Below are 27,269 nucleotides of genomic sequence, written 5' to 3'. Positions count from 1 at the left end.
ACATTTTACAATATAATACGTTGATTGTTTCGCTTTTGAGATGTTGATGGATTTTGTCGCTTGAAATTTAGTGAAACTAGACATTTTCACTTGTATTAGAGTATTCTAATGGGTTGTATTTTACAAGGTTTTAGCCTTTTGTAGTTGATCTGAAAAGCAGCATAGCAGCTTTCAAATACATTAAGTGGAATAAAAACGTACATTTAGTTTCTCTCTGAAATGAAGTGGAACAGAAGAGTAAAATGGAAAATCTCAAGTACAAATATCTCTCGTTTCCATTGCAACAACATACAAGTTTTTATTCCTTGCCCCCAAATTTTGTATTTGACTAAAGCTCATGTGTTGCAAGTGTATCATCCTGAATTTGGAGGTCAGTCAAAAAAAAAAAAAAACCCACAGCAAAGATGTTAAGTTTCTCAGTGGTTATGCACTTTTATTCAAAGTTTTAGGTCCCACCGTGGGTCCCATGGTAGTTGAAACTACGATCAGCTCATAATCCCTGAGAAGCCAGTATTGGGAATGAACTGTTCGAACCCTCCAGATACTGGAGAATAAACACCACAGTCATTTAGTCACACAGTTCATAGCAGTACAAAAAACATGTCCAGGTCATTAAAAGCATATGTAAACCACAAATGGGGGGAAATTACATTCTAAACATACAGTATACAATAACTACTCATTTAAACAAAAGGCACAGTACACAATACTGTAATCAAGATGTACAGTGTAACCCAATATGGGTGAGAGACAACACAGAGGGAACAAACACCTCCATGTGGAAACACTGATGTTGCTCTTGTTAAGTTCTCACCTCACAGGCCTCAACAGTAACCAGCCAATATTATGTGTAAATAAAGAACATTCATGTTAATCATAATAATAATAATAACAGAGAGGCTCATCAGTCTTTTGTGCAAACTATTATAGACTGTGGCTCACATTACACATGTGGTTATTATTTAGATAGCATGGTTCAAACTGCTTTTTCTTTGCTATTTTGGGTTCTCTGTCCCAAAGCTTAAAGTTAGTAACTATCCACTGTTGATCCTTTTAGAGGCGAGCGTCTTCTCAGGAGCAAACACCAGCTCATTTGAAATTCAGCTGTGCAATTTTCAAACAAAAACAAATCTTTTCAAAGCAATTCAAAAGCTGATTGTAACCCCCAAATCAAAATCTCTTCCACTCATTATTTTTCCCTGATTGTAACAAATGCAAGGAGTGTTATTAAATACATAAGAATGAATGGATATTGAGATTTTGAGGGGTTATTTTTCATGTTAGTTTGGACACAAATCTGAGGCACGTCATTAAAGGATGTAAATTAGGTCAGTTCACCCAAATAATATCAAAAAGGGAAAAGTGCTTTATCCTGATATGCCTCAGATTAGGTCACCAAAGGATGCTTTTGGAAATCTGCCTACTGCCAGCTCAGGTTCGTGGGAGAAATAACACTGTTAACTTAAAAGCACAACATCATCTTCATATTAGAGCGTTGGTCCGGAGTCATCTGAATTAAAAGATTTAACCAAAAATGCCTGGAAAAGCCAATTATATGTGATAAAAGCCAAAAAGCCTACAAACATAGACCTGAATGGCTTTATATTTTTGAATGCTAAAACAAAAAATGTTAATGTAAAGCTGGCAAAAAGGCTTGAATATATGACAATACATTCTATGAGAATTGCAGATACATTTACAAGCAACATATACATCACAAAGCTCAACTGATTGCCTGCAAAGCTTAACGCTGAAAGCTACTTCCTGCCTGAGAGCTGGAGTCCTCCACCCCAGCACTATGGGGGTGGAGGTTCTGGCTCCATACAGGAAGAAATAGTCCCGATGCGGGCCGCACAGCAGCCCAGTAAAACTATTAAAGACCGTGGGCCACTGCAGCAACAATACAGCAGCTGCACAGTCTAATACCAAACACTGGTCCCCTCGAGCCTTTCATACCGAGGCACGACGGGGACGAGGATGAGAAAGGAGCGGTCGCCCTAAAAGGCAACCTGAGGGGGACACCACGGGGTGTCTGGGTACAGGAGACAGTGCACAGACTTGAACCTGAAAGGAGAGAGAGAAAAGAGGGTCTGAGTTAGATTTTTGGAAAACTGAAATTAAATCTGCATCATGTCATTAAACATTGACAGATCTCTCACCTGGATGGATCCTCCTCCACAGGAAAAGCCCCTTTCAAATTGATGATATTGCTCTTGTTTTCAAACATCCCATAACTGAGGGTGATCTGGAAGAAGAATTACAGCAAAAAACATGAGCAGCATAGAAAAAACACCAATCTTATGACTTCCTCTAGAGCTCCTCTAAAGACTGCACTCTTAGTGTAATCTTAGCTTCTCACCTGCTTGTGAATCTCAGATCTCGACACCTGTTGCAGGTTCTCCAGGTGGGAGTGGAACAGGTTGCTGCGGGTCAGTGGAACCCCAAGAACCGACTCGATGATGTAGCCGATGGTGCAGTCGTCAGGCAGACGGATTTTCTCTGCTGTGTTCATGAAGTGACCGCCACTGGAAGGACATGACAAGACAAGACACCTGGTCAGTGCTGGTGCGACACCCCCGCTGGAGTAATGAGCTAAGTAAAAATACCTTGTGTATATGTGTGTAATTGTATCTGAATCTTACCTTGCCCACGGGCTCATCTTCAGTGCCAGACCCCGGCTCACACAGAAGCCTGCCCCTCCAGTAGCAAACCAGAAATTGACTGGTTTCTGTAAGAGACAGAAAAATGTATTAACATACAGTATTATCTAACAAATAACCTGAATGTACAACCTTGAAATATAATATAATAATCTTCTACATACCATTTTATTGTCCCCCAGCCTCTCTGTAGCCTCTATGGGCCGATCTAGGCTGGGTTTACCAATGTACATGTCCTGGGTGTGGGGGTACTGGGACAGGTGCTTCACCAGAGTCCGAACATTCACGTAGTTGTCATCATCAACGTGACAGAACCACCTGAGAAGCAGAAGCAAACAAATTATTGAAATATTCAAACTAATGGAACAATCACCATTTAAATAAATATGGAGTCTGAGTGATACTTACTTTTTCCCAGACTCTATAAACTTGTCATATTCCACCGCCATCTTGCAAGACAGAGCTTGTCGGCTGTGAGCTGCAGAGCAGTTGGTGTTGATTGCGTGATTCCCTGTGGCAACAATGAAAAGATATAGTTATAGCATAAGATGGTATCATCAATTGAAGCTCTATGTATTTGAATTACATCTTTCAAGGAAGCAAAATGCTCAAAGCTGAATTTTTATGACCTCTAAAATATAATTTGGTTTCTCATAAATTCAGAGTTGGCCCCTTTTTCAATAAAACAATGTGCATCTCTGTTCTCAAAATGAAATCCCCCTCATAAAACTTACCAATTTTCTTTTTTAGCTCCTCATCTTCTCCATCTGTGAAGATGTAAGTCTGGAAACAAATGGGAGAAATCACAGATGAGTGGTCTTGCTCTTTAAAACCCACTAAATCAAAACCACTTTGGTTTGGCTGATCATGTGAAGCGGTCACACGATCAAATCCAACAGTGTGTCCAAAGTCCCTCTGCCTCCTATGAAACCTGGTGTGATTAGCATCAATCAACATGTCTTTTATGCAGTGGAAAACACACTGAGTTAAACAACCCCCTGCTCTAATAAAGGCCTTTTGTCCTGCGTTTCACTCTCTCCATGGCAACTATGCAGCCACCCCGAAGCATCCCAGACATAGAACAAAGGAGGAGGCAGACTGTCCGCCCCCACACACACCCCATTCATGCATCCCCATCCCCCGGCTGAGCCCCTGCACTCTGCTGGACCTGCTGCCGAGCTTCAACATGTTGAATGTGGCTAAAACTATAGCATAAAAATGTCACAGTCAACACGGATCTGATAAACCACAAACACAATTCTCGTTGTCCTCTGTGCTGTATGACTGACAAGAGTCAACAGGTTTAAAGAATCAAACCACGAGATTGTGGCCACTTGTTAAATGTAGCAGTTAGTCATAAAAAGAGTTAACTACAAAAGGGCACATTACAGGAACACACTTTAAAGAAGCAGGGGAAGATTAGACTCCTCTTTGTGGGAGCTCGCACTGAGCAGGTGCAAGCCGGTGAATAGCAATGATGAAAAAAGGCTGCTGGCCCCAGGCTTTGTAACCGCCAGTGGTCTGTTTACTCCTCACCTCAGGTGAGGCAGCACCTGCCGAACATCACGCTGCCTTATCTGCGCCACGTGTCTCTACATGCTAGGTCGTGGTGCCTTAACCCTCACTGACAGAGCACTTTTTGTCAGCTACAGCCCCACATTCCTGCGAGTTTGCTGCCCTGCCGCCGAGCAACTGCAGTTTGTGATCTGCATCTATAAGCAGGCAGCTGACTTTAATAGAATAAAAAGACACATCTTTCAACTCCGGTTTGCTTCTTCTGCGCAGAAAAGGCAGCTCGGGCTGTTTGTGGAACAAACTCTGAGCAGATGTTGCTCGATGCCGAAGCCGCGATCCTGTATTTGTTTATGGAAGGGTGGTGGTTTCACTGGTGAAGGGATCAGAGGCTGGCGCTGTTTGCTTTAAAGCCTGATGAATAGACAGCCTAATCACTGAGGCAGCTGCCAGAGCTGCCAGGGCACTGACAGAAAAAGGGGGGGGGGGATGGAGTGGGGTGGAATCTCTCTGCTGATTAGTAAATCGAAAACCGTGTGTGGCCATTCACCCCCTATCCTGCCTCCATCTCCTCCTCCCCCCTCTCTGGGCCACATACACGGCCGGAGCCTCTTGAATAGAACAATGCTGTGAGTTTTCATGCTGGGTAAAGTCTCCGCTGGGTAAATTCTAAATATGTTTGCCAGCATTTGCATACAGCTGCAGGAGTTAACTAAAGAGAAGCCTCCCAGGGAAGTTTTTTTCTGTCTTTGATTCTTAACTGAAACTTAAAAGAACAGTTACTTTTGTGGAATACTAATTCATACTGAAAAGAAAAGAGAAAAAATGGCTGTGTGAAGCAGAGATAAGAGGCGAGAGGGCACAGGGTGAGGAGAAGAGGGAGATGAGAGCGGTGGGGGGGGGGCTCCGCTCTTGACCACAGGAAGGCCTGGCACGGCCCTGTCTGAGCTGAACGTGGTGCCTGGCTGGCTGTCTCCAGCTCCACCGGAAGGAAGGGCATCAGGGGCTCCCCACCTTCCATCAACCACCTCCACCCTGACTCCTTCCCCCTTCTGTCCCAGATTTTCAAAGCATTTTCAGCACTTCAGGACACATGAAAACAGAAAACAGCTCACATGAGAGCCCAGAATCAAGGAAAAAGTAGTAAGAAATGAGGTAATGCGAAGTTATCCTCCAAGTCAACAGGCACAGATTTTCAACACCAGGCTGTCCTCTTGAATGACACCCATCCTCTTTCTGACCACTTGTACTTTACTACTTCATAGTGCAGCCATTTAATTCACCCAAGTACAGTGCCAAGTGTTTTTTCTGAACACTAAAAGCGCTCATTGTTAGCAGTGCTGGCTAATTATTGTACTCTTAAGAGAGGAATGCATGGCACACCACCATGAAGATGTGGGTGCCAGCTGTCCAGACACTCCTGAAAATGAATTTAGGCTTTGATTTAAAAAAAAAGCAGCTACTACAGTATGTGTAGCTTTTGTAAATCAATTCAGGGAAGGGAGAAGAAAAGGGGGATGGGGGAGGAGGGGTGAGGATCCTCTAGATTTGAAAGATTTAAACTTTAAACCGGTGGTTTTGATTGTGTGGAGAAGGAATCGTGATCCCTTTGCTCTTTTGTTTAAAGCCTCTCTGTATGATGCTATATTGTTCCAGTGTGAACAATGGGGGGAATAATAGAAAACAGGAAAGGGTACTGTATATATATTTTTAAAAAGTTAATTATTGGGTTTCACATTTATTAGCCACAAATGATATCCATTTACCAAGATGCTAACTGGTTGGATTAGCAAAAAATGCTATTAATGCTCTGAATGGGATCAAAGATTAAGAAGGCCACAGGCACTATTGAGTAAGCACAGCTATCACAGAGATAATCTGCCCTCCCTGTTCTTTATGTAAACAGCAGCAGATAGCACATCCATCTGCATAAGAGTAAAAGAATTATCGCTTTTATCAGCAAAGAAATAAAAACTCCTCTTTTGTATCAATAATAATTAAGTTCCTTGTGTCTGCAGCTACAAAAGTGAATCAAACTCCACAGATGTTCCATCAGCTGAGCGTGAGAATCAAAACCTGAGCTCAGAGGATGGCCATATGTACATGGTGGGAACTCAGAGCATCATATGGCTGGCATTAAGGCCGTCCTTTGTTCTGTCTCTCCCGACCACCTGGCACCCTTGCTCCAGGAACTCCCTCCTGCATTGTGGTGCTCAGTCTGTCCTTTTTGTCGGCCTCAGTCACCCACCAGCTGCCTGCCTATAAGCCCTGCTGTTAACTCTCTTGTCGGATGGGTTAACCAGCATCATCCAGGGACTGTAATTACAACCCATTAGTACAGTCAGCTCACGTATAAGCAGATGACGGAGCCTGGTTTGGACATTATCTTGAGCTATGCAGGTAATTCTGTCTGAGCGTTTGTGACAGCTTTATTATTATTACACTTTTCCTGACATCAGACACATCCCAAAAGAAGAAACCTCTCCCCAAACTTTCCTTGTGCTTGAGATAAAAGAACGAGACATGGTTTTAAAAAGAGTGTGTGACAGCGCCCGAGGCAAATTAAAAAGACTTTTATAAAAGCACATGTGACACTTCTAAATGCAGGATAAAATCACTTTGACTAGCCACTGTTTTCTGCACGCTATAGCTATGCGTGTCTTTGTGCACCCACCAAAGGAGCTTGGTTCTCAGTGCCACATATTCATACTCAGCGTGCTACTCCCCAGCACAAACTTGCCTATAGATGCACCCCTTTGTCCCAGGCATCCCCTTAACGAAGCCCCCGTTTTTCCCATCCCTCCAGTGAGCTTGACCCAGACTCAGCTCCCACGTTCCCATGGAGAGAGGGGAGACAAGGGGCTGGGAAAGCTTTTCTTCCCCCTTCAGAAAGACGCTTTGTTAGTCCTGGAAAGGGGACAGCGCTGGACTTGGTGCTGTGAAGCATCCATTGCACCGGGGGCATTCACAGGGACACCCAAAAAGAGAGGAGGGATAATAGAGTGGGGAGAGAAGGGGGGCCGAGGAGAGGAGAAGAGGAGCCCTGAAACTGCTCCCTCCGTTCTCAGGGACATCACTCAGAGGAGAATAAAAAGTGACAGAGCTGAGGAAATTCAGCATGGTTAACAGGGGTTGTGTGGCTATTCCAGTGTGTCATCTGGTGACAAGGGGAACAATGCAGCACTGTAAGCAGCCATCAAACAAGCATCACCTGCATGTGTACACTGGCTTATTGTTCAGCTGGGAAGCACGGGCTCAGCAACAATGATATCAGCCCACAAACAGGCAGATCATGTCCCACAGTGTAGTAATTTAGCTTGGTCATGCACAGAATTTGATTAACAGGTGATGCTGCATGGCAACTGAATAATACAAGAAAAACATCAAAAAGAAAAACATTGCACTTCTCCTTTACCTGTTGCACGTTTCTTGAGATCCACGTGTCCAGAAGCAGGTTGAGTCTGGACTGGTGGAACTTCTTGGTGGTCTTCACAGCGATGAAGATGTCATCGGCGCTGATGTCCTCAGCAGGAGGCGGCTCAGCGGCGGACGCGGAGGAGGACCGTGCGGGCTTCTCCGCCTCCCTCCGCCCGCGCGTCAGTTTGGTGAAGTACGCCGAGAACCCTTTTTTGACCTGCGCGCCCCCGGCATCTTCCCGCGCGGCGTCTTGGAGGAGAGACCGCTCCTCTCCGCCCGTCTCCGAATCATCCACCTGGACCCGGTGATGCTGCACGGCGACCAGGAGCAGCAGCAGGCAGAGACACGCTGTGCTGGCTACGGAGATAGCTGTCTTCTTTCCATTATTCTTCAACATGATTAAATCTAAAAAACAACGACTAAAAGCTATGAAGATCGAATCTCCGATGCAAAGTCCATATGGTATTTTTTTTTTTTCACACAAAATGATAAATCATAGGTCCGTTCGGGTGCATAGCTAAATAGCGAATAAGTGAATTGTTAAGAGGGAAAATATATAAGCTTGCATGCTGGCCACGCCTCATGGGAGGTCCTTGAGTGCAGCGTGCCAGTCAGTGACGCAGAAATGGGGCGTGGTTAGAGGTCTGACTGACTGTGTGTGTGAATGTGTGTGTCCTGCAGAGTTCAGCTTGACTCTTTCAGATAATATGAGTAAAAGATTGACCCAAAGAAAACAGAGCTGCAGATGGTCACGAGAAAAGGTGTGTTTCTGCACCTGGAGAAAACCTGCATCATTCCACACCCACCACATTCAACACTGTGACTCACTTGGTTAAAAGAAGAAAAAAAAAAGTTAATTCTCCAAATCAGACTCACTTCTTCTCCCTTTTTTTTCTCTTCAAGGTGAAGTTATTTAAACTCAGCCGAGTGTGAGCCGGGTGTTCACCAGAGAAACAGGCTCTATTGTTCTCCACTGACCTTGTGAGGACTCTAAACAGTTGGCCATTCCTGAACACTTGTTATTCAAATTCTGGCTCTCACAACTGAGTGCCGTCTGGCGCTGGGACGCCGACCAAAAGACGTGAGTTCCATTTAGACCAATGCGCAGCTGCTGGTGCCTCAGAAACACCCAACTCCCAGCAACCACCATAGTTAGACAGTTTAGTGTCAAACAAATGTCTAGTTTTGCTTTGATTCAAGATTGGAGCTGAAATGATCTGTGTCTTTTGTTATACAGAATGATATCCCAAAAATATTAACAACATCCACAGATATACACCTCAGTCAGATAAAGTCACACAGACAATTTTGGTCTCAATCCAGATACTGGGTGAGTTCACCTTTGATACAAAAAGTCAATGTTGTCCTTTAAGGTGTATGAAGGAAAGGCTCGGTCACACCCCTCATAGCTGTAATAAATTTTCAATATATCCTGGTTCTCTATAGTTAACTCCTCTGTTTTTACTTGCAGCACCAGAAATGTGTCTTTCTAAAGCATTTGCACAAGAAAAACTTCTTTTTCCACTGCAGGTGTTTTATTCTTTTTAATTCTGGGACACAGTGGACATAAGTTAGCTCTCTGCTTTGTTGCCTCTGACAAGGCCTTTTGTCCACCATTTAAAAGTGTGCATAGAAAGGCGTTTAAAAGCGAGTATAAGAAACCAGGCACAAGGGGTTGGCTCCGTGGCCTTCATTCTTCTTCGATTACCCGCCTGTTTCTGCAAGATATACACACATTATAGAGTGTTACAAATAAACAAATATATATATATATATATATTCCTCATAAAACCTAAATGGGAAGACATTTCAGTTTCAAATGTTTAGTTGAATGAATGTAACTGAGAGTTCACACAACTCATCAAATAAGGTCTCTGAAGAAACAAGATTAGCTTACTAACAGACTTCCCAGCATGCATTGTTAAAGTGTTAAAACTCTCCACGGTATGGATGGATTATGAGAAAATGGGTCCCTAGGCACAGACAGGTAACAGGCCCCCCACCCCTCCTATTTAGGACCTGCGGACACCAACTGACTACAAATGGAACAAAGTCTCTGTGGACATTTCATGTCTTTAAACAAAGCTCTACGATTTTCAGACAAGAAACATTAACAGTCACTTCATAGAGAAGCTCTGGCCCCTAGACTCACTGACCTCTCGGGCCCCTGGGCCTGTGCCCGGTATGCCTGTCTGGTAATCCATCCATGCTCCAGAGACCCTTCTTTATTTGTAGTTTGAAAAAAACAAACATGACAGACTCTTGTTAAGTGTGAACAAGAGCTATAAAAAAGTATAAATGCAATAGGCTTGCAAGACACTCATTTCACCTCAAACTCTTTGGACTCGTGAGAACAATGTCAGTTGTTAAAATGGCAAGTGAAATTGTAAAGTTCTCCATGTGTCTTAGCTCTAACCTCCCCTTCAGCTTACAGTTTATTTCAGCTTTGTGCTCCCTAAAACCACCCCACAATTCCACCTCATCTTTGGCCCCCACTATCTAACATTACGGCTAAATACCAGAGATTAAATCCACTTTCTTCAGACAAGCCCACTTCCTCGCCATAGTGCCCACAAACCCGCAAGTAAACACCAAAGTGTGTTTGATTTTCTCAGATAGTATCAGCATGTTCAGGGATCTGAGTGGCCGGAGAAGTCTCAGCTGGATTTTAAAATTAAAGGCCTGCTATTTATAGTTCCTGTGTCTCTAACCGTGATAACATGTGATGCAAATATAATACAGCAGGTAAAGAATCCCAGTGCGCTTTCAGTGCAGTGTTATTGCATGAAGACAAATCCATCATCTCTGCGAACCATCTCACAACTGTCCAAAAAAGTATCATTACAGCTCTAAGTATATCTTTTTATTCCCTGAAATATGCCACAGAAACTGGAAACACATGTGCACTCTCAGCTATGGGACATGTCAGCTATAACTTGATACTCTACATAGCGTCTGTAGATCCAACTTGTTGAAAAAAAAAAGATACTGCATGGAAGGCATTAGCTCAAAACCACATCATTCTTTTGAACTCATCATGTTTCCATTAATTTTATACTTCAGTTTGTTTATATATCCCTCAAGATGGTTCCCTGGATGTTTCAGCTTTTTGAAGCTTTTGTTTATTAATGACATGAATTATTTCATGTTAAAATCTGAGATGCTGCTGTGCAAGGTCTTAGATCACTGTCTTGGATTGTGTTCTTAAATACATATTTCCTCTTTACTGCTCCTTAATACTACAGTACATACTACAGTGTAGTTATAAGCTGATTAGGAAATTTGTGTTAACTAATGCGCAGTATAACTTCTCTGATGAAGACATTTCTTACCATTTTGATAGAGTTCACTCAACTCAAAGTTAAATCTCTACAGAAACAAGATTAGCATATTAACTAACTAACTCTCCAGAGAATGGATGATTAGAAAATGGCCCTTGGAGGCCGATAGGTAAAAGGCCCCCCTACCCCTTCTCTTCTGTAGGAGCTCAAGACTGAAACAGACATTTGTGACCTCAAATCACGCAGGTCTTCGTGGTTGTTTTGCCTCTCTTTAGGGTGGTTTGGCATCTTTTTGCATCTTCTAGACTTTTAAGGGACCCTTCTTTTTTGTAGTTTGCCGAGAACAAACATGAACACTCTTGTTGAGTGTCTTTAATGCATAATACGATAAGCCATGGTTATTTCTTTTCAAAGTAATAAAAACAATGCTAACCACGACAAAGATCAGTATTCGCTACCAGTGCTAACAAGAGCTATAAAAAGTACATATGGAATAAGGCTACATTCTGAGGGTCAGTGGATGAGAGCCGGGCGGTGGGATCAGTCTTCAGTTGTGTTTATTTTCCCATCATGGACACACTAGCTCTGATGGGATTACAGGTCACACCAGAGGTGAGAGCCAGGGGACCAGGCGTCCTCCTTAGAACTTGGCTTCAGTTTCCCTCCTCGTGCAACATTAGAGGAAACTCTCAGCGGACCACGCCTGAGAATCCTTCAGCTGCTCAAGAAACAAATAAATACAACCCATTTTTATCGATCTGCTGAGAACGTTCCCATAGGTCTGAATGGACCTTCCTCAGGTAGACACAATGAGCTGGTAAAAAAAAAAGTAAAGCAAGATCTTTAGCTGAGATATGTGACAAAGCATTCTTACAATGCATGAGATAAGTAATGATAATGCAAATGGTTGCACAAATCTTAAAGGTATAATATTTGCTGACATTATGCTATGGTAGTGGAGGTCTTAAGATCTGCAATCAGCAATTAAAAATACTAAATTGTAAGTTGATTGATTAAAAATGATACTTAATTGAAAGTATGTGAGTATTATAAGCAAAATGTATGAAAATAAAAGCTTGGAAATCAAAGCAATAGCCCCTGTGAGCAGAAGCATAAAGTAACATGAAATGGGAGTACCTGAATTTGTGTTTAATCTCTGGCAAATTGCCAAAGCAGTTTGATTTTTGACAAACTGTAAATGGTCAACCAGGAGTTAACATGTCAGGTCAAGCGCTGGCAAGCCTGGACATGTTGAGCATAATTTCTTCCGTTCAGTAATTCATCCAATAAGCCATCTCTTATCATGATCATTTGTGAAATATCAGTCTTGTTAAATCAGATCAGTTTTTATCATATACCAGTCTTCTTTGTTCCAAAACAGTATGGACTTCTCTACACTGTATAAACCCACTTATTGTTACTGGAAACTGGATATTCACTGGAGACCTTTCAGGTTTATATTTCCACTAAGAGCTCATGGGACTAATACTCAACTCGAGGGACCTCTGAAAGCTGCTGACAGCTTTGAGTTATTTCCACATCATAATGTAAATGTTAAGAGCGAGGAAGGTGGTGGTCGTATGACCTTAAAAAAAGCCTGTGAAAAGGTCTCTTGTGTTGAGGTAAAAGGCTATTTTCCCAACCAGCCTCTTATTGTCTGCGGCCTGTAGCTACCTTGCTGGGACGTATAATGGGAGGTCCAGCAGACAAAGAAAAGACACTGGAGTCATTGAGCTACTTTTAATTGTTTGTTGTGTCCTCTCATCAGGCTCTTTCTCATTTAAACATGGTGAATGTGTGAGCCAATGCAGAGATGGTGTGCATAATCAGATTTGTTTTTCTCTGTAATCACAGGACATTATACACAAAGAGTAAAATCAGCATGTCATTTTTAGAGCGTGTATCAGTAGCGATAAAGTTTATTCTCAATTTCTTGGCTAAATAAACAAACTGGTGGGAGATACTCTTTCCTTCTTTTTTTGTTGCAGAGGAGAAAGACACGGCACTGCAGATCCAACGAAAACAGGAAACTCACTGCTAGTGCTAGTGACTGATGTCCTATTTTAAAGTGACCCCCCCCCCCACCTCCGCCTGGTCATAATTGTTCCCTTTCACTCTTCTCTTCATAATCAGGCGAACACAAGCTATTTGCATAACTCTTCAGACCTGCTCGTCACCCCCTGCTCCTGGCCTACTTCCACTTTGTTAGCCTAATGCTTCCCAGCACTGTCTTTGTGCCGGCTCTTCTTGTTGTTGTGGGAACATCAAATGATTGTCACATTAAATTGGGGAGGACTCTAGTCTAGTCTTTACAGCCTCACAACTATGGCTCCAAACTGAAAAAAAAAATCATCAGACAGCCTGAATTATGAATGATTCTGGGGGGTGGGGGGGTGTTGGGTTGGCATGGTTTCCTATTTGTTGTCTCCTTTCTCACCAGCATTTCAGGGAGGGCTCTGTGTTGTGGAACATGAAGACGTGCAGAGATATGATCTGTGTGTGTATTATGGTGGAAGAATGGGCCTGTGGGATCCGATACTGTGAAAATGACAGAGCAGTCTGATGTGTCAGACTCTCACGGGACGGCAGGCAGAGTGGAGCTGCAGCAAGGGAGGCTGTGGTGGGAAACTGCTGAGGTTACACTCCGGGAGTGTTATGTGGGTGTTACACACATTGTGTAATTTATCTCTCTCTCTCACTCTTACTCTTTTTCCATTAGGAGATCTGTAGAAGGCGAGTTCTGTCAGTAGTGGAAACAATAGAATGATTATGACTATCACTGTCAAAATGACTGTTACCCTCAACTATGACTTTTTTTTAACTGATATACTTTAGTACCTAATAAGCCCACAGATCTCATAACTTGGATTTTTAGCTCAAAATTTTGACTTTTTAATCTCTTTTAACCATGACTATCATGTCTCAACATCCCTATGTGTTTCCTCTATTGCAGTTGTTTGGGGGTATAGCTCAGTGGTAGAGCATTTGACTGCAGATCAAGAGGTCTCCGGTTCAAATCCGGATGCCCCCTCACCTTATGAAGTCATCAGATGTTTACAAAAATGACTTCATCTAAAAGTTATAAGAATCATTGAGCTGTTGTTGTGAAAACATCCAGAACCAAGGGATAAATTACATAAAGATGGCTCCTGTTCAAACTAGTAAAACGTAACACTTGAGGGCATCAGTGTTATTTTCACTCAGCTACAGTATTTAGGTTCTTTTGAGGTATTTCTGTTTTGTGTGAGTATCTCTATTTTTACGCTATGCTTGTCCTACACTACTTTAGTCATGATTTCTGTGAATGCTCTGCCTCTGTATTGTAAGTGTCAGGGGGTATAGCTCAGTGGTAGAGCATTTGACTGCAGATCAAGAGGTCTCCGGTTCAAATCCGGATGCCCCCTTAATTTATGGAGGTGACAAATAGCAAGACTCATTGAGCTGTGTTGTCATGAAATATTCAGAAACAGAGTGCTGGTTAAATGTGATTTTAGAATATTCACAACAATCAAATAAATGAAGACATCATGTAGGAAAGGACTACTTTCGGTGAATGATCTGGTCCTGTAAAGTAACTGAGCGGGTATAGCTCATTGGTAGAGCATTTGACTGTAGATCAAGAGGTCTCTGGTTCAAATCTAGATGCAGGCAGTACTTCCTGTTAGAGAGGTTTGCTAGCAAGTCATTGAGCAGTGGAGAAGAAAGGGAGGCGTAATTGACAGTTTAGTAGAGAACAGAAGTAAACTTGCTCAAGCCGTGAAATTATATGACATACTGATAATCTTCAAAGCAATTACAGCTATAATAAAAAGCTCTACATGTGGCCATGTGACCACAGGTAAAAAGTTTAGATGATTCCCTTGGGTCTGACACTTCAGAGCGTCCTGTTACTCGATCTGTTTAGAAAAACGACCAAGCCTTCATGGTATCTCCCAACAGGCTGAAAGGAAACTACTGCAAACACTCCCCATCAGGAGCGGGACCAAGCATTTCTGAAATGCTTGTAATCCCCATGAGCTTTATCACAGTGTTTTCCTCTGATACTGCAATATACTGTAATTGACTCATCCCTACAGTATATACTACATCACATCTGTTGCTGTTTAGGATTTTAATGAATGTTTGCTCTGCATCCAGAGGTCTATTAGCAACTCGTAAGATTAATTACCCCGCCTCAGTTTCAACCTTTTACTTGTTGTTTTTACAACTCATGAGGATTTTAGTTCGTGTTTTTGTAATGCGGAGTGGCAAAGTTCAGTCATGGCTTATTGTTTACCAAGAGTGAGCTCTGCAGGGAGCAGGGTGATATACAGCAACATGAGAGGCCAGACAAATTAAGGAGCCATGACAATGAAAAGCAGATGTGACTGTGGCAGATGTGGCAGACGTGGCAGCTAAACAACTTTACTCCCATGTGAAAACAGTGAGAGACAATATAGTAAATCCTGACTAATTGTCGCAGACACTCTGGTAATTGGTCAAATGTTTAATATAATGGGTTTAAAACTGATTTTTGACTTGAGACTCTGAATGATCTGTTCCTGGATTTTTTAAGTGTCAGGGGGTATAGCTCAGTGGTAGAGCATTTGACTGCAGATCAAGAGGTCTCCGGTTCAAATCCGGATGCCCCCTTACATTATCCATGCACAGAAGCAACTTAGTTAGAAAGATGATGAGAAGCAGTTAGCTGTGTTGTAATGAAATAAGATGCTGACTTGACTACCTCTACTGCTAACTTGTAAAAAGAACAATTCAGTGTTTTTTAGGAAGTAAGTGGTCCTGTCTCAGAAATAGTCCCTCCCAAACCCCTTTGTTTACTCTTCAGTGTTTGTACGAATTAAACAAATGAAAAAAAAAAGTTAAATATTAAGCTTTAGAGGTGCTGGTCAGCTAATTTTGTTATCTTGGGAAAGAGGCAGGCTTGCTGTTCTCCCCTGTTTCCAGTCTTTATGCTAAGCTAAGCTAACTGGCTGCTGCTGCCAGCAACATATTTAATGTACTCTTCTTAGTCTTTGCAAGAAAGTGAATGAGCTTCTTTCCAAAGATGTTCAACTATTCCTTTAAAGTTACAACCCTGTCTCACTCTACTTCATTATAAATCCAGCAGCTGTAATTTATCTGTGATCTCTCATTAATTTTCCAGCTCTGAAAGCTGTTATTTCTTTTCATGATCCGTTAATTGCTCTTTAAACCAGGGAAACTGGTGTTAAATGTTAACAGGAGGGCTCCGTATTAAGGCTAAGCAGGGGTTGCCACATGGCGTATATGCAGCATAACACCTGTCAGGAAACCCTGCATCATTACAGACTCCACAAACACACACACATAAACACACACTTTCCTCTCAGACTGTCCAACCTGGTCAGCTGAGGGAATCCGTTCTGTTTGTTACCAGGATTAATTTCTGGCACCAGCATTGGCCCAGCTCCAGCCAGGGAACAAGAGCGGCTTCCATCCCACAGAGCAGCGGTTTATCCCTCGTGGTGGGTCCAACTGGGCTGATCCTCTCATATTAAATGGATTAGCAGAGTCCTTGTTCTACTGTCAGGAGCTCATGAAACGAGTAGGGATTTAGCATGTTGGCATTTTTTTCTGACTAAATCTCAAACTGTAAATGTAAAGTCATGTACTCCCCCGTTAACCTGTTCACGCTGCGACTTCTAAAATGAGGGAATCATGAATGTTTTTTTCTGAAATATTTCTGCAGACCAGCGCCAGAAACATGATTCTTAGCTGACCTCTCTGAGTATCAGCCCCTTTTAGCTCTTGTAGTATCCGTGGGAAACTGTAGCATTAGCACAGCTTACAAGCCTTTTGATTTCCCACGGGAGACATCCATGACAGGAGCAGGTTAGGTTGGGATCCAAGTGCTGCATGGCATGACTGTTATGGAGGAGATTGTGTTTCAGATATCAGGAAAAATCACATGCAAAGTGTAAGGTTCACCCCAAACACTGACTACCCGCCAGACTGCATTTATTCTCAGACATGTCTAACTGGAACCGCACTCTTCCTGTTGTAGTTAACGAGCATGAACCCAGAATTCATCAAGTGCTTCCACTTCTAGAAGACTGCACTTCAAACACAGTTAGTGATAGATCTCATGGTCTGCCGGTCTTTGAGTAAAAGGACGGCAGGTGCTCCTCCCTGCCTATGCTCCTCTATTAATCTCCCTCAGAAGGCGGCCGACCCCTCATCCTCACAGGCTTCCATACGGGCGCCACACTAATCACACTGTTTAATGGGAGGCCGTCTGTGGCCGAGTCTTCACACTGCACACAGATGTGCTGAGATCAGACTGGGCACAAACAGCCCTGACCCCGGATCAGCCTCCTGTCCCTGTTCCAGGACCAGACCCTGCACTGTTAAGCTTGTGTTAGTCTGTTTCTGGCCAACAGCCACAACATGGATCTTCTTGTTGATGATGTTGATGCAATCAGTAATATGTTGGCTGTAGGCAGAAAGCTTTCTCAATTTATGATTAATATGTTACTCTTGCTTTTGGCCCCATTTCTGTCATTTGTTTTAGCTCTACAGTTAGTTAAAGCCCCCCTCCAGTTAAAAATGTGTTTTGCTAATTGTTACTTTTCTGCACAGCAGAATGATGAATGGACAGAGTTTGACACTATGGAGCTGTTTTCACTCACTCGTCTATTGGAGGAGTAGTTTGGAAATGAAGAATGTTTGCATAGATACTGGATTTTTCAGAATGAGTAAATTTAATTTTAAGAATTTCTAACTATGTGATTTCTTTGTTGTGAAAGTAATTGTAAATGTCTAAAAACATATCTAGAGGGGATCTTTAACCAATGAACAGTATATTTTTACACTGCTTTTGTAGACTAGCTTTAAAGGCTACAGTCACACTGCTTCAGGTAGAATTGTGAACATTTTTGTCTGAATTTTTGCCATTGTATTCCAATGATTTGGATCATGAAAGTGGACAAGAGGAGCTGATATTTCTCCTGAGTTGTTCATATTCAATTAACCCAGTCAACATTATGTTTTTATAGTCAGAGTCAAAGCTTACTGAAGAGATCAAAATGTACGCAAACCTAGCTGTGTGTGTTTGTGTGTGCGCGTGCATGTTTGTGCATTTACATGTCTGCATACAGTATATAAATGTGTTTTCTGGGGGTGGGCTTAGTGCTTTGGTTGCATGTCTATTTAAAATAACAGGCACACAGTACACAAACTTAGTTGCAGTTTGTCTGTCTCATCAGGTTTTTTGACAGTTGTGGTCATGGATCTACAGCTAGACTCAGCCCAGCATCATTAAGGTCTGTGTGATCCATTCACTGAGGCAGGAACGGCCCCCGATTGAGGCCACACCTACTCACTGGCCCTTTCCCACAACCTCCAGGCACCTTGGAGGAAGTCATCCATGCATAACTGCGCTCCTTAATCAAAGGCTGAATGTAGAGGTTGTCCCGGAGGTTGGCTGCTGCAAGTGCAGCATTAGCAAAGCACATGCTCTCCTTTCACAGAGGAACAATGCTGCCCATTGTGTTCGGCCACAAGTGTCTATTTTGATGTAAAAGGGATCTCACAAGCAGATAGACAATGAAGAGGGAATACCAGGAGTAACACACAGGATATGTGGAGGACTGCACGCTCCCAGAAAATTATCGAGCCCTGCAGCGTGTCAGCATCATCCTCCAGATAAAGAGACACTGTGTGCCTTATTGCAGCATTTTTTAAAAAAAAAAAAAACTCCACCACAGCTGATATCAAAGAAGTAAAGTTATCATCAGTTGCATGAGCTGCACAGTAATTCCCTCTGTAACTGCTGTGACAGGCTGAATTTATCTCTGTTTTTAACTGATGTAACTGGCTCTACTGGGCCTCTTAGCGATGTCAAAATAACAGCTTAGTTTGACAAATGGATGAGACCAGTGGATCCTTGGATTTACTCTGATAACAGCATTAGACTGGTCATTAGTAAGCGAGAGCCTGACACACAAAGCAGTAATGCAGGCCTGATACATGTCATGACATCACCTGAAGATAGCGTTGGAAAAATTAGACATATCCTGCACAGACGGCGTGAAATGTTGTCTTCATTCTCCATCCCACCTCCTCTGGCCTCTTCAGCGGTTTAAAAATAGCAGTGACCCATCTTTAAATAGGACATTGTTTTGTCTATTGTCTTTCCATCCCTGTGCTGTCCTGATCACCAGTGCTGAAACACTGCAGTAAACATCCTCTGACCTTCTAACCCCCCACTCCCATGGACAAAACTCTGACCCCTGTGTTCTTAATCCTCAGTTACACTATCCAGGACTTTGAACATAAACTATTGGTAACAGAAGTCTAAAGTGGAGGATAGCGTTTAGCAAAATTACCAAAGAACAATGTGCTGAGAAAAAATCTTTGCAGATTTTTGAGAAATTTTGTTCAAATTTGACATGTTTTCTTTCTAAAATTTGATTTGAAATTGGTTGTTTTAGATCAAATTTCCTTTCATAATTCCTTTTTTGTTTTGAGTTGAGATGTTAAAGGAAAAAGCACACACTTTCAAGGCGGTAAATTAAAATTTGCTTAGACATGGTTTCTCGTTTCAACATGATTAGGCTCAGCATCCGACTGTTTAAGAGGAGCCCTTTAAAAGGATGTTTAGGGGCTTGGAGCAGGGGGTGTGCTGGAGTGGTGGCTCCCCATTCTTCCCATTATCCGGCTTTCCTCTTCCATTGGAATGAAGGCCATCTATCAGGAGCTCCTATAGGTCCTTTCAGAGCTGAATAAAGGGATCACTGTGAACAGACCTGTCTGTGGGTTGCTCAGACATGGGAGACAACAGATGTGTTAAACATAGCCAGCTCCCTCACAAAAAGCCCAGAGAGCTGGGGCTGCATGCTCCCTAATGGAGAGGCAGCTTTATGTTAATTGCTGAATGGAGTCAGTCAAAGCTCCTGTGAGCACGTTCAAGGAATCCCACATCATAAAGAAGACTTCACTTCCCTCTACTCTCAGGAAAGGAAGAGAGCTGCAAAAGGAAGGGCCATAAAATTGTTACAAGACCTTTAACCAAACTGCACCCTTATATCCCACAAAGACCTGCAGTGTAACTTTATCTGGGTGTAAAACTACAACTCTGCTTTGTATCTGAAAGATTTGGAGTGATGTGACTTCAGATGAGGGGTGGGCAGATTGAGTCAATACTACTGATACTGAGTCTTGTTTTGAGTGTTGTTACTATTGCGTCAGTATGATCAATACCAAACAGTTAATCCACCTCTGATCACTTTCTTGGCACAGAAACATGCTCTTCTCAGGTCATACACCACACGTCTCTTCTCTCACACATGTAAGGAATAACAGAGACAAAATGCATCATGTAGGCAGATTATACTGTGGTAAATAAAATCAGTGGTGGACAAAGTATTAAGATACTTAAGTAACAGTGTAAATACTCAATTAGAGGTCCTGCATTGAAAGTTGTACATATAACTGAATTTTATCACCTATGCATTAACATGAGAGCAGCATTTTGATTTTAGCTGATCAAGATGGAGCTGATTTTAACTATTTTACATGAATTAATTACCGAGTCCTATAAGTCTCATTTGTAAAATAGCATGTGTAGTTTATCTATTTGTCATTCAAACTGTTTCCAACACAAATCTATGTGTCTCAAGAACTTTTTAGAAATGTGTGTGAGGGATTGTGGTTTTATGAGCAAGAAAGATTCATCAAACTAGTTGTCCTTATCTCACTGTAATGACAGACCTTTTCACTCCCTATAAGACAGTAAAACTTTTAGGGTTTGGTAGTAGAAAAAAAATTGCCAAGGTGTTTAATAGCAATTACTGTAGATAAATATAGTGAACTAAAAAGTACAACATTTCTCAATGAAATGTAGAGAGATACAAAATGGAAGTGCTAAAGTAAAGCAGGTGCACCTAAAAACTGTACATACGTGACACATTTCTCTCCCCCACATTATGTGACATCAGTGATTCTGCCCCTGGTATTACTTGGTACCAGATTGAAACAACATTGTGTTCTATCGCCTACCCTTAGCTCAAATGTATTTTTATCTGTTTCTTCAGAATTGCTTTATTTTGACTCAGTCTTTCTTGGTTGCAGACAACAAAAGAAAACATGGCTCCCAGCAAGCTGTGAGAACCTGTTGGTGTTTGCCTGCTGGGGCCACGCTTACCTCCTGTATTCCTGTGGGAATCAGGATAATCCAGAGAGATCACAGCTTTCTTTGTCACAGCACAAATATTTCATTTTATTTACCCACTGTATTTTACAGAGAGTTAAACATCCTTACAGATTTAACAACATGCAGTGCAGCTTATATCAAAGCATATATGAAATATTAGATATTTTGTTTGTTTCAACACATTGAGAGTGGCTGAATTCAACTTCTGCACCCCAGGATCCTCTTGTGACACTGAAGGAGGAGGAGCAAAGGTCCCCTGCATCAAACCCCCAGAGCCTTAACAATGGGCGCTTGGCGTGGACAGCCTGAGGCAAAGCCATCTGCCGCTGAGAGAGTGGAGTCCCTTTGTCAGCTATTGTGGAATGTGGAGGCAGATTGATGAGGGCCGGGTGATTCCTTTAGGGCCCGGAGAGGCAGCAGGCAGCACAGCGAAGCCCAAATAGACACCACAGGGAACTCCCTCTTCTTCTGTCTCCACATTGAGCGGTCACATGAAGCAGCAGCCAGACACTACAACCTGGGAAAATGAAAAGGGAAAGTGTTTTGAGAAGCTGATGTAATGTTTCATAAAATCCAGGCCGCTCGTGTTCTCAGCAGACACTCCAATCAAAGACTTTGGCCTTTTCACTAATAGCTTGAAGCAGAATGAGAGAAATTAATTTTTGTAGACAAGCATGACTGTTTTCTCCTCTGCTATGTTGTATGAGAGTCTGATGTAGGGTGGAGCCCTGTCAGGTCATAGTGGTGTGTCTCTGACCTCTGACCCTCTCAGCAGGTGTGTGTGGATGGCCTTTATTGAAAAGAGCCAGTCCAGAAGTCCAGAAGCTCTGTGGCTTTTTGGAGTGGGTGGGTCAGAGGGAGCGGGAGAGGTGGGGGAGACAGGACAGATGTTGTATGTGAAATCCCCCGGGGAAAGTGTGCCGCCACAGAGGGAAGGGGTCAGGGCAAAAGGGCGGATCTCTGACACAACCAACACAACAGACAACTCTGGTTTCCATGGCAGCTTGCTGCATCACTAAGCCGTCTGTTCTCTGGGACATAAAATAGGACTTTAGGGTCTGGGATCACTAACAAAACAGTTTTATTCAACTTTTGGTTGCAAATGAACTGCAGAATCTGGTTCAGAATCAGAGTCAGGATCAGTTTTACTTTTTAATACATTTATGACTACAAGAAATTATGTTTAATAAGCCAAATATACTTAAACTTTCAAGAGTAAAATTCTTCTTAATGCAGGAAAATAGCCTCTGTCAGTGTTACATTATTGTTTACTTAATAATCTTATTATTTTTGCTGATGTATTAGTTTGTAAAGAGCATTTAAATGTTGTTGCTGGTCAAACAAGAGTTACCTTAACTTTGTTACAAGCAACAAAGCATCATATTTTAGAAACTCATTTGTTTTTCACGTAAAATTTCAATCTGATAAGTTAAAGTTGCATAGCTATAGCTGAAAGTAAATGTAGTGTAGTAGAAGCATAAAGAAGTATTAAAAAAAAATAGAGATACTCAAGTGCTCTAAAAATAACCTAAAAACTGATCTTAAGTGCAGTAGCTGAGTGAATGTACTTAGTTTTCACCACAGAGTTACACCCCCTCATGGCTAAACGGTGTTTTAGCATTTTTACTAGCATGAACAGGGATCACTTTTACTTGATTTGCTTTCTGTTTCCTAATATTTTCATAACAACAGAGCTTCTTTCTGATGTATGTTGTGCATGTAAATGTCTGCTCACTGCATAAGGTAAGGGGGCATCCGGATTTGAACCGGAGACCTCTTGATCTGCAGTCAAATGCTCTACCACTGAGCTATACCCCCTGATGTTACCCAATGTGATTATCAGAGACTATGTAGTGAAAAAACAGTGATAGTCCTTCTTCAGACTGTGTAAACATACTTAGTTCTGTTCCACCACTTTTTTAAAAGAGCAATATTTGTGACTCATTCTCATCATTCCTTCTTTACTATGTTTTTTTGGTTTAGAAAGAAGACAAACACCACATTAAATCTTGACCGATACACCATGACTATAATGAGACACTTTAATCTTATGGGGACGATTTCAGCTGCGGAGCCTCAAAGCCACAGGGTGCAGCACAAATAAGACAGAGATAAAAAGCACAGCTTGTTGTCCTAACTGTTTACTGTACTGTGACTCATTTCCTTTGAGGTGACGGCTACAGAGGAATGTGACTTTCTGCCGACGTCTTTGATCAGACCCCTTGGCTTCATCAGGATTATCTCAGTACGCACTAAATAGGACAATAAACATTTGCTTCAACTGACTGGAAGTAGCTTATATCTCCAGTAAGACCATCACATCCTTATTACAGTAAACTTTCAAGGAGAGTGTGATGGAAGTTTTTATCCAATATATTGCTAATCCTCACTGGGCAGGATTATGTCACTTTGGTGGCATCAGCATTTATGTTGTGATAACACCACCCAAACGGTCACACAGTTTTCAACATTTGTCCTTGAGCATCTGACTTTGAACAGTATAAGTAGTAATAAAGAGCATGTGATAAATCTTCAAACTCTTGTAATGTTATAATTAATAAACCACACTGAACAAAGAACTTTGTTCCTCTTAAGCATTGCTAAAAGGAAAAGCCAGTTTGAGTAATAAATAGCTTTAGGGAAACAACAAAGATTACGAAACACTCTGCAGAAGAACTTTAAGATGAGTTTGCAAGCTGAAACATTGCCTCACAGTCTTGGTGTTTTTTTCTGCCCGACCTTGTCCATAAAAAACACCATTGTTCATTCTGCCAGAGGTCTCCGTCCGTCCACAAAGGGCCCTCTGACAATGCTCAGCAGGCCAAATGCTCGCCTCTTATACAGGATCTGTCAGTCCTGTGACACATGACATTTGTATAACATTACCGGGGTCACAGCCCACAGTCAAGACGATCAGGGAAAATGAAAGAAAGTGGGTCAGGGCTCTGGACAAATCTTGAACTTCAGCCTGGGATGAAAGACAGCGCAGGTCAAATCATACTTAGATATGCATCTTCAGCCAGCACTCGGCCATAATGTTTGAAAAGAACTCCTCAAAGTTCCTGGTCACCTCTCTATAGAGCTATTGTTGAAGAAACTGAAGGAGAACAGTTCGAGAGGACAAAGAGAGTTTCATATTGTATCAGTAGGTTATCCATCAAAGGATTTCAAAATGTTCTCATTAATACAGAATGAATTAATTCAAAGTTCTTTTTTTCTTTTTGTGCCATGAAAATACTGTCTACGTTTGAACTCTCTCTTGTTTCATTCAGTTTCAGTCACTTTTCATGTTTACAGCTTATCACTGCCTTCCAGAGGGGACTGTCTGAAAATAATATGCATTCAGAACAGCTCTTAACACATTTTTTCTTCTTCTGGTCTTCTAAGGTCAGATTTTACGCCCACAAGGACAATACTAACATGCTGAGATCTAGCAGGTATAATAGCATGCTAACATTTGCCATCATGCTGTCAGTTAGGATCACCAAAGTCTTTACAATTTGCTCTGAAGGGAACATGAATGTTTGTACCAAATTTCAGGTCAATTCTTCTAATAGTTGTTGAGATATTTCACTCAAAATCACAAATGCAAACCTGAAAAGAGTCTGATAATCATTAGAGTCTGTTGAAATCCATCCTCTGGGGACCATGAATGTCTGTACAAAATAATTTTATGTCAATCCATCCAGTAGTTGTTGAGATATTCGAACTAATAGTGGTGGACTAATGGACTAACAGACATTTCCATCCCTACAGACATGGACTGATATGGCTAAAAAGGAAAACAAAAGGGATGAGATCAGCAAATGGAAACAGGTAGATATGATGCTTATGTAAGGAGTTTAGCTATGGTTTACAAGACTTTGTTAATGGATTATATTAAACAAGAATGTGGGCAAAACAATGTGAAAGGAAACTAAATGATTACAATACTCATTATATTTTGACAACTATTTGAGCACCATTCCTAAACAAGTCAGACATCACCTACAGAACGGAAATTTATTCAAAATGTAGGGGGTGATAAACAAACTTGACTCATGAAGCTCTTGGGTTTGTCTTTTCCATTCAAATACAGAAGATAAGCCTGTGTATCCCTGTCTTCTGCCAGAGAGGATACAGGTACCTTCATACCGCCACAAGCCAACACAAACATGGAAACGTCATCACTGCCTGAGCAGAGGTGGAGGGAGGAGTCCTTTCCTCTCCACGAATCTCTCTCTGATTAGCAGGAAAGGGTCATCGTCCTCTGACATCTCTTTGTCTCTGTAGTATTGGCGGAAAAGATCCTGATTTCCCAGGTCATCCCCGCTGCTCCCTCGCTGGTCTTTGCCAAAGTTTCCTCAACCTGCTCGCCGTGACCTCGGTTCGAGACAACAGTGAACAGAGTCACATCTCCAGGAAGACCCCTCATTGTGATTTTGCCTTTGTAGTGGATATTTTTTCCTGCAATATAACCAAAATACTTTAAAGATACTATGACAGTATCAGAATGGCATTGGTGTTATCGGAAATAGCAAATATAATTTAGTTGGCGTCAACAGTCTGTATGATAAGACCTAACCAATGTTACTTAATGTACATAAAGTTCCTTAACTATTCTGTCCTGTCCCAAGAAGACACAGTTATGGATATCTGCTCAGATATATTTAACATCTGAGAATGGTCTTTCCCTCTTTAAGCTATGAAAAACATTACATCAGCCAGCTTTAGCTTCTGCAAGCCAAATTCAGCAGCAGCCTGGAAATAACATAATAAAGGCCCTGCAAATAAATCGCAGAGGGATATCATATATGGAAATGATGAACATCAGTTGGAGGGTCTTCAAAGCCTTAGAGGACGATACACTTGCCAATTCAAGCTGTAATGTTGCATCTGGCTTCCTTTGTAGATGACAAATTGCAGTTCAGAACAAAAAACTTTCTAATTATACTATTTTATGGGACCTTTATAAGATTACTTCAATGACTGCATTTTTGAAAACTCTTCATTTCATGCTTTCATGTTCATGAGTTCGCTGAGTTGACTAGAACTCTCCTGTGGAGCAGAGGTTCTTAAAGAGAGTTCTTTTGAGATGATTCCCTGAACATTATCCCCAATCAGGATCCTCTCTGTGTGTTGGCGGAGCTTGGAATAACAGGACAAATAGTGAGTAGGATGTGAGCCACCCAACTCTGACCTCCATCTGCACAGCTTCCTCTCCAGTCTCCCTGGGTGGGTGTCCCCTCAGGCCGCTAAAACTCACACATATCCACTGTTCCCCAATCATGCCTCCCATTATGCAGCGCGATGGCTCTTTGCACTGGCTATAGTGTTTCTCAGGGTGCTGAGGTTAGGGACCCTCATAGTCAAGGGTTTGTTGCAGTTGGGCTGCTGCCACCAAAGATATTAATCTGTAGTCATGGAGCAGGAAATCAAAAATAAGCTGTAGAACACCCTGAATTAGTGGAAACAACTAGTTAATCCATGTTCTCCAGAACAATAAAGTAACAGAAGTGTTTCTCAGAAAACATCTTAGTGCTGAGATCATCTGTATGAGAGGAAAATCATCTTAACACAAGACATTGTGGGAAACATGAGCCATGGCTGTGTTTTATTTTTTCTTGATTTGGGGCTGAAACAGAAGATTTCCCAAGACAGTATAGCCATGCTACTTTGGCACAGCAGTGTGTTGAGCCAAAATGCTTGCAATAATGATGCTAGCATGTTGATATTTAATAGTATAATAATGTTTACCATGGTAACAGTCTTAATTTAGCATGTTAGGGGACCATGAATGTCTGTACAAGATTTGATGGCAATCTATCCCTGTAGCTGTTGAGATATTTCAGTCTGGACCAAGGTGGTGGACCGACCAACCAACATACCATAACGGAGCTAAAAGGGCAAAAACCATGGGAGTAAATAACATGGAAACAGAAATATTTGAGATTGGATTGTTACAATAATAACAATTCTAGCATATTAAGCAGGGATAAGTTTTATTATCACAACAATTTTAGTTTAGTGTGTTGGCATGCTAACATTTGTTAATTAGCACTAAACACAAAGTGCAGGTGAAGCTAAAGTTTCATCCAGTAATGGATAGTCCAGTCAAAGAGAGAGATGTAAACCTCATGGTGACACAAGAGGAAATGTCAGGAGACCACAGAGTCTTAAGACTACATCATCTGTGAATTATGATTATTTAAAAATTTGGTGGAAATGCTTCAAATGGATGTTAAGATA

At 41.8% G+C, this 27,269-nt stretch overlaps 1 protein-coding gene, 1 long non-coding RNA gene and 4 other non-coding genes across 7 annotated transcripts; 4 read left to right on the top strand and 2 right to left on the bottom strand.

Moving 5' to 3' along the window:
- Positions 1 to 407: 407 nt before the first annotated feature.
- Positions 408 to 8,128, bottom strand: lfng (LFNG O-fucosylpeptide 3-beta-N-acetylglucosaminyltransferase). Its single transcript, XM_018702009.2, has 8 exons — positions 7,588 to 8,128; positions 3,395 to 3,443; positions 3,069 to 3,171; positions 2,825 to 2,978; positions 2,643 to 2,728; positions 2,360 to 2,525; positions 2,160 to 2,245; positions 408 to 2,064 (listed from the first exon to the last, which is right to left on the bottom strand). Exons 1-8 carry the CDS (start codon positions 7,984 to 7,986, stop codon positions 1,998 to 2,000), a joined length of 1,110 nt encoding a protein of 369 aa, XP_018557525.1. The 5' UTR covers positions 7,987 to 8,128; the 3' UTR covers positions 408 to 1,997.
- On the top strand, positions 2,474 to 25,690 carry LOC108900786 (uncharacterized). 2 transcript variants are annotated; one of them, XR_001963798.1, is made up of 4 exons: positions 2,474 to 2,555; positions 24,798 to 24,857; positions 25,120 to 25,163; positions 25,314 to 25,690. It is a non-coding gene; the product is annotated as an uncharacterized LOC108900786 (long non-coding RNA). The 2 variants fall into 2 exon arrangements; XR_001963796.1 differs by having other exon boundaries at positions 25,120 to 25,690.
- Positions 13,830 to 13,901, top strand: trnac-gca (transfer RNA cysteine (anticodon GCA)). The gene has a single exon. It is a non-coding gene; the product is annotated as a tRNA-Cys (tRNA).
- Positions 14,203 to 14,274, top strand: trnac-gca (transfer RNA cysteine (anticodon GCA)). The gene has a single exon. It is a non-coding gene; the product is annotated as a tRNA-Cys (tRNA).
- trnac-gca (transfer RNA cysteine (anticodon GCA)) lies at positions 15,431 to 15,502 on the top strand. Its single transcript has one exon. It is a non-coding gene; the product is annotated as a tRNA-Cys (tRNA).
- trnac-gca (transfer RNA cysteine (anticodon GCA)) lies at positions 22,788 to 22,859 on the bottom strand. The gene has a single exon. It is a non-coding gene; the product is annotated as a tRNA-Cys (tRNA).
- Positions 25,691 to 27,269: the final 1,579 nt, after the last annotated feature.

Source organism: Lates calcarifer, linkage group LG11 (genome assembly GCF_001640805.2).
Source record: "Lates calcarifer isolate ASB-BC8 linkage group LG11, TLL_Latcal_v3, whole genome shotgun sequence".
NCBI lineage: Eukaryota > Metazoa > Chordata > Actinopteri > Centropomidae > Lates > Lates calcarifer.
The sequence above is the reverse complement of the archived record's forward strand: the minus strand, read 5'-3'. Positions and strand labels throughout refer to the sequence as shown.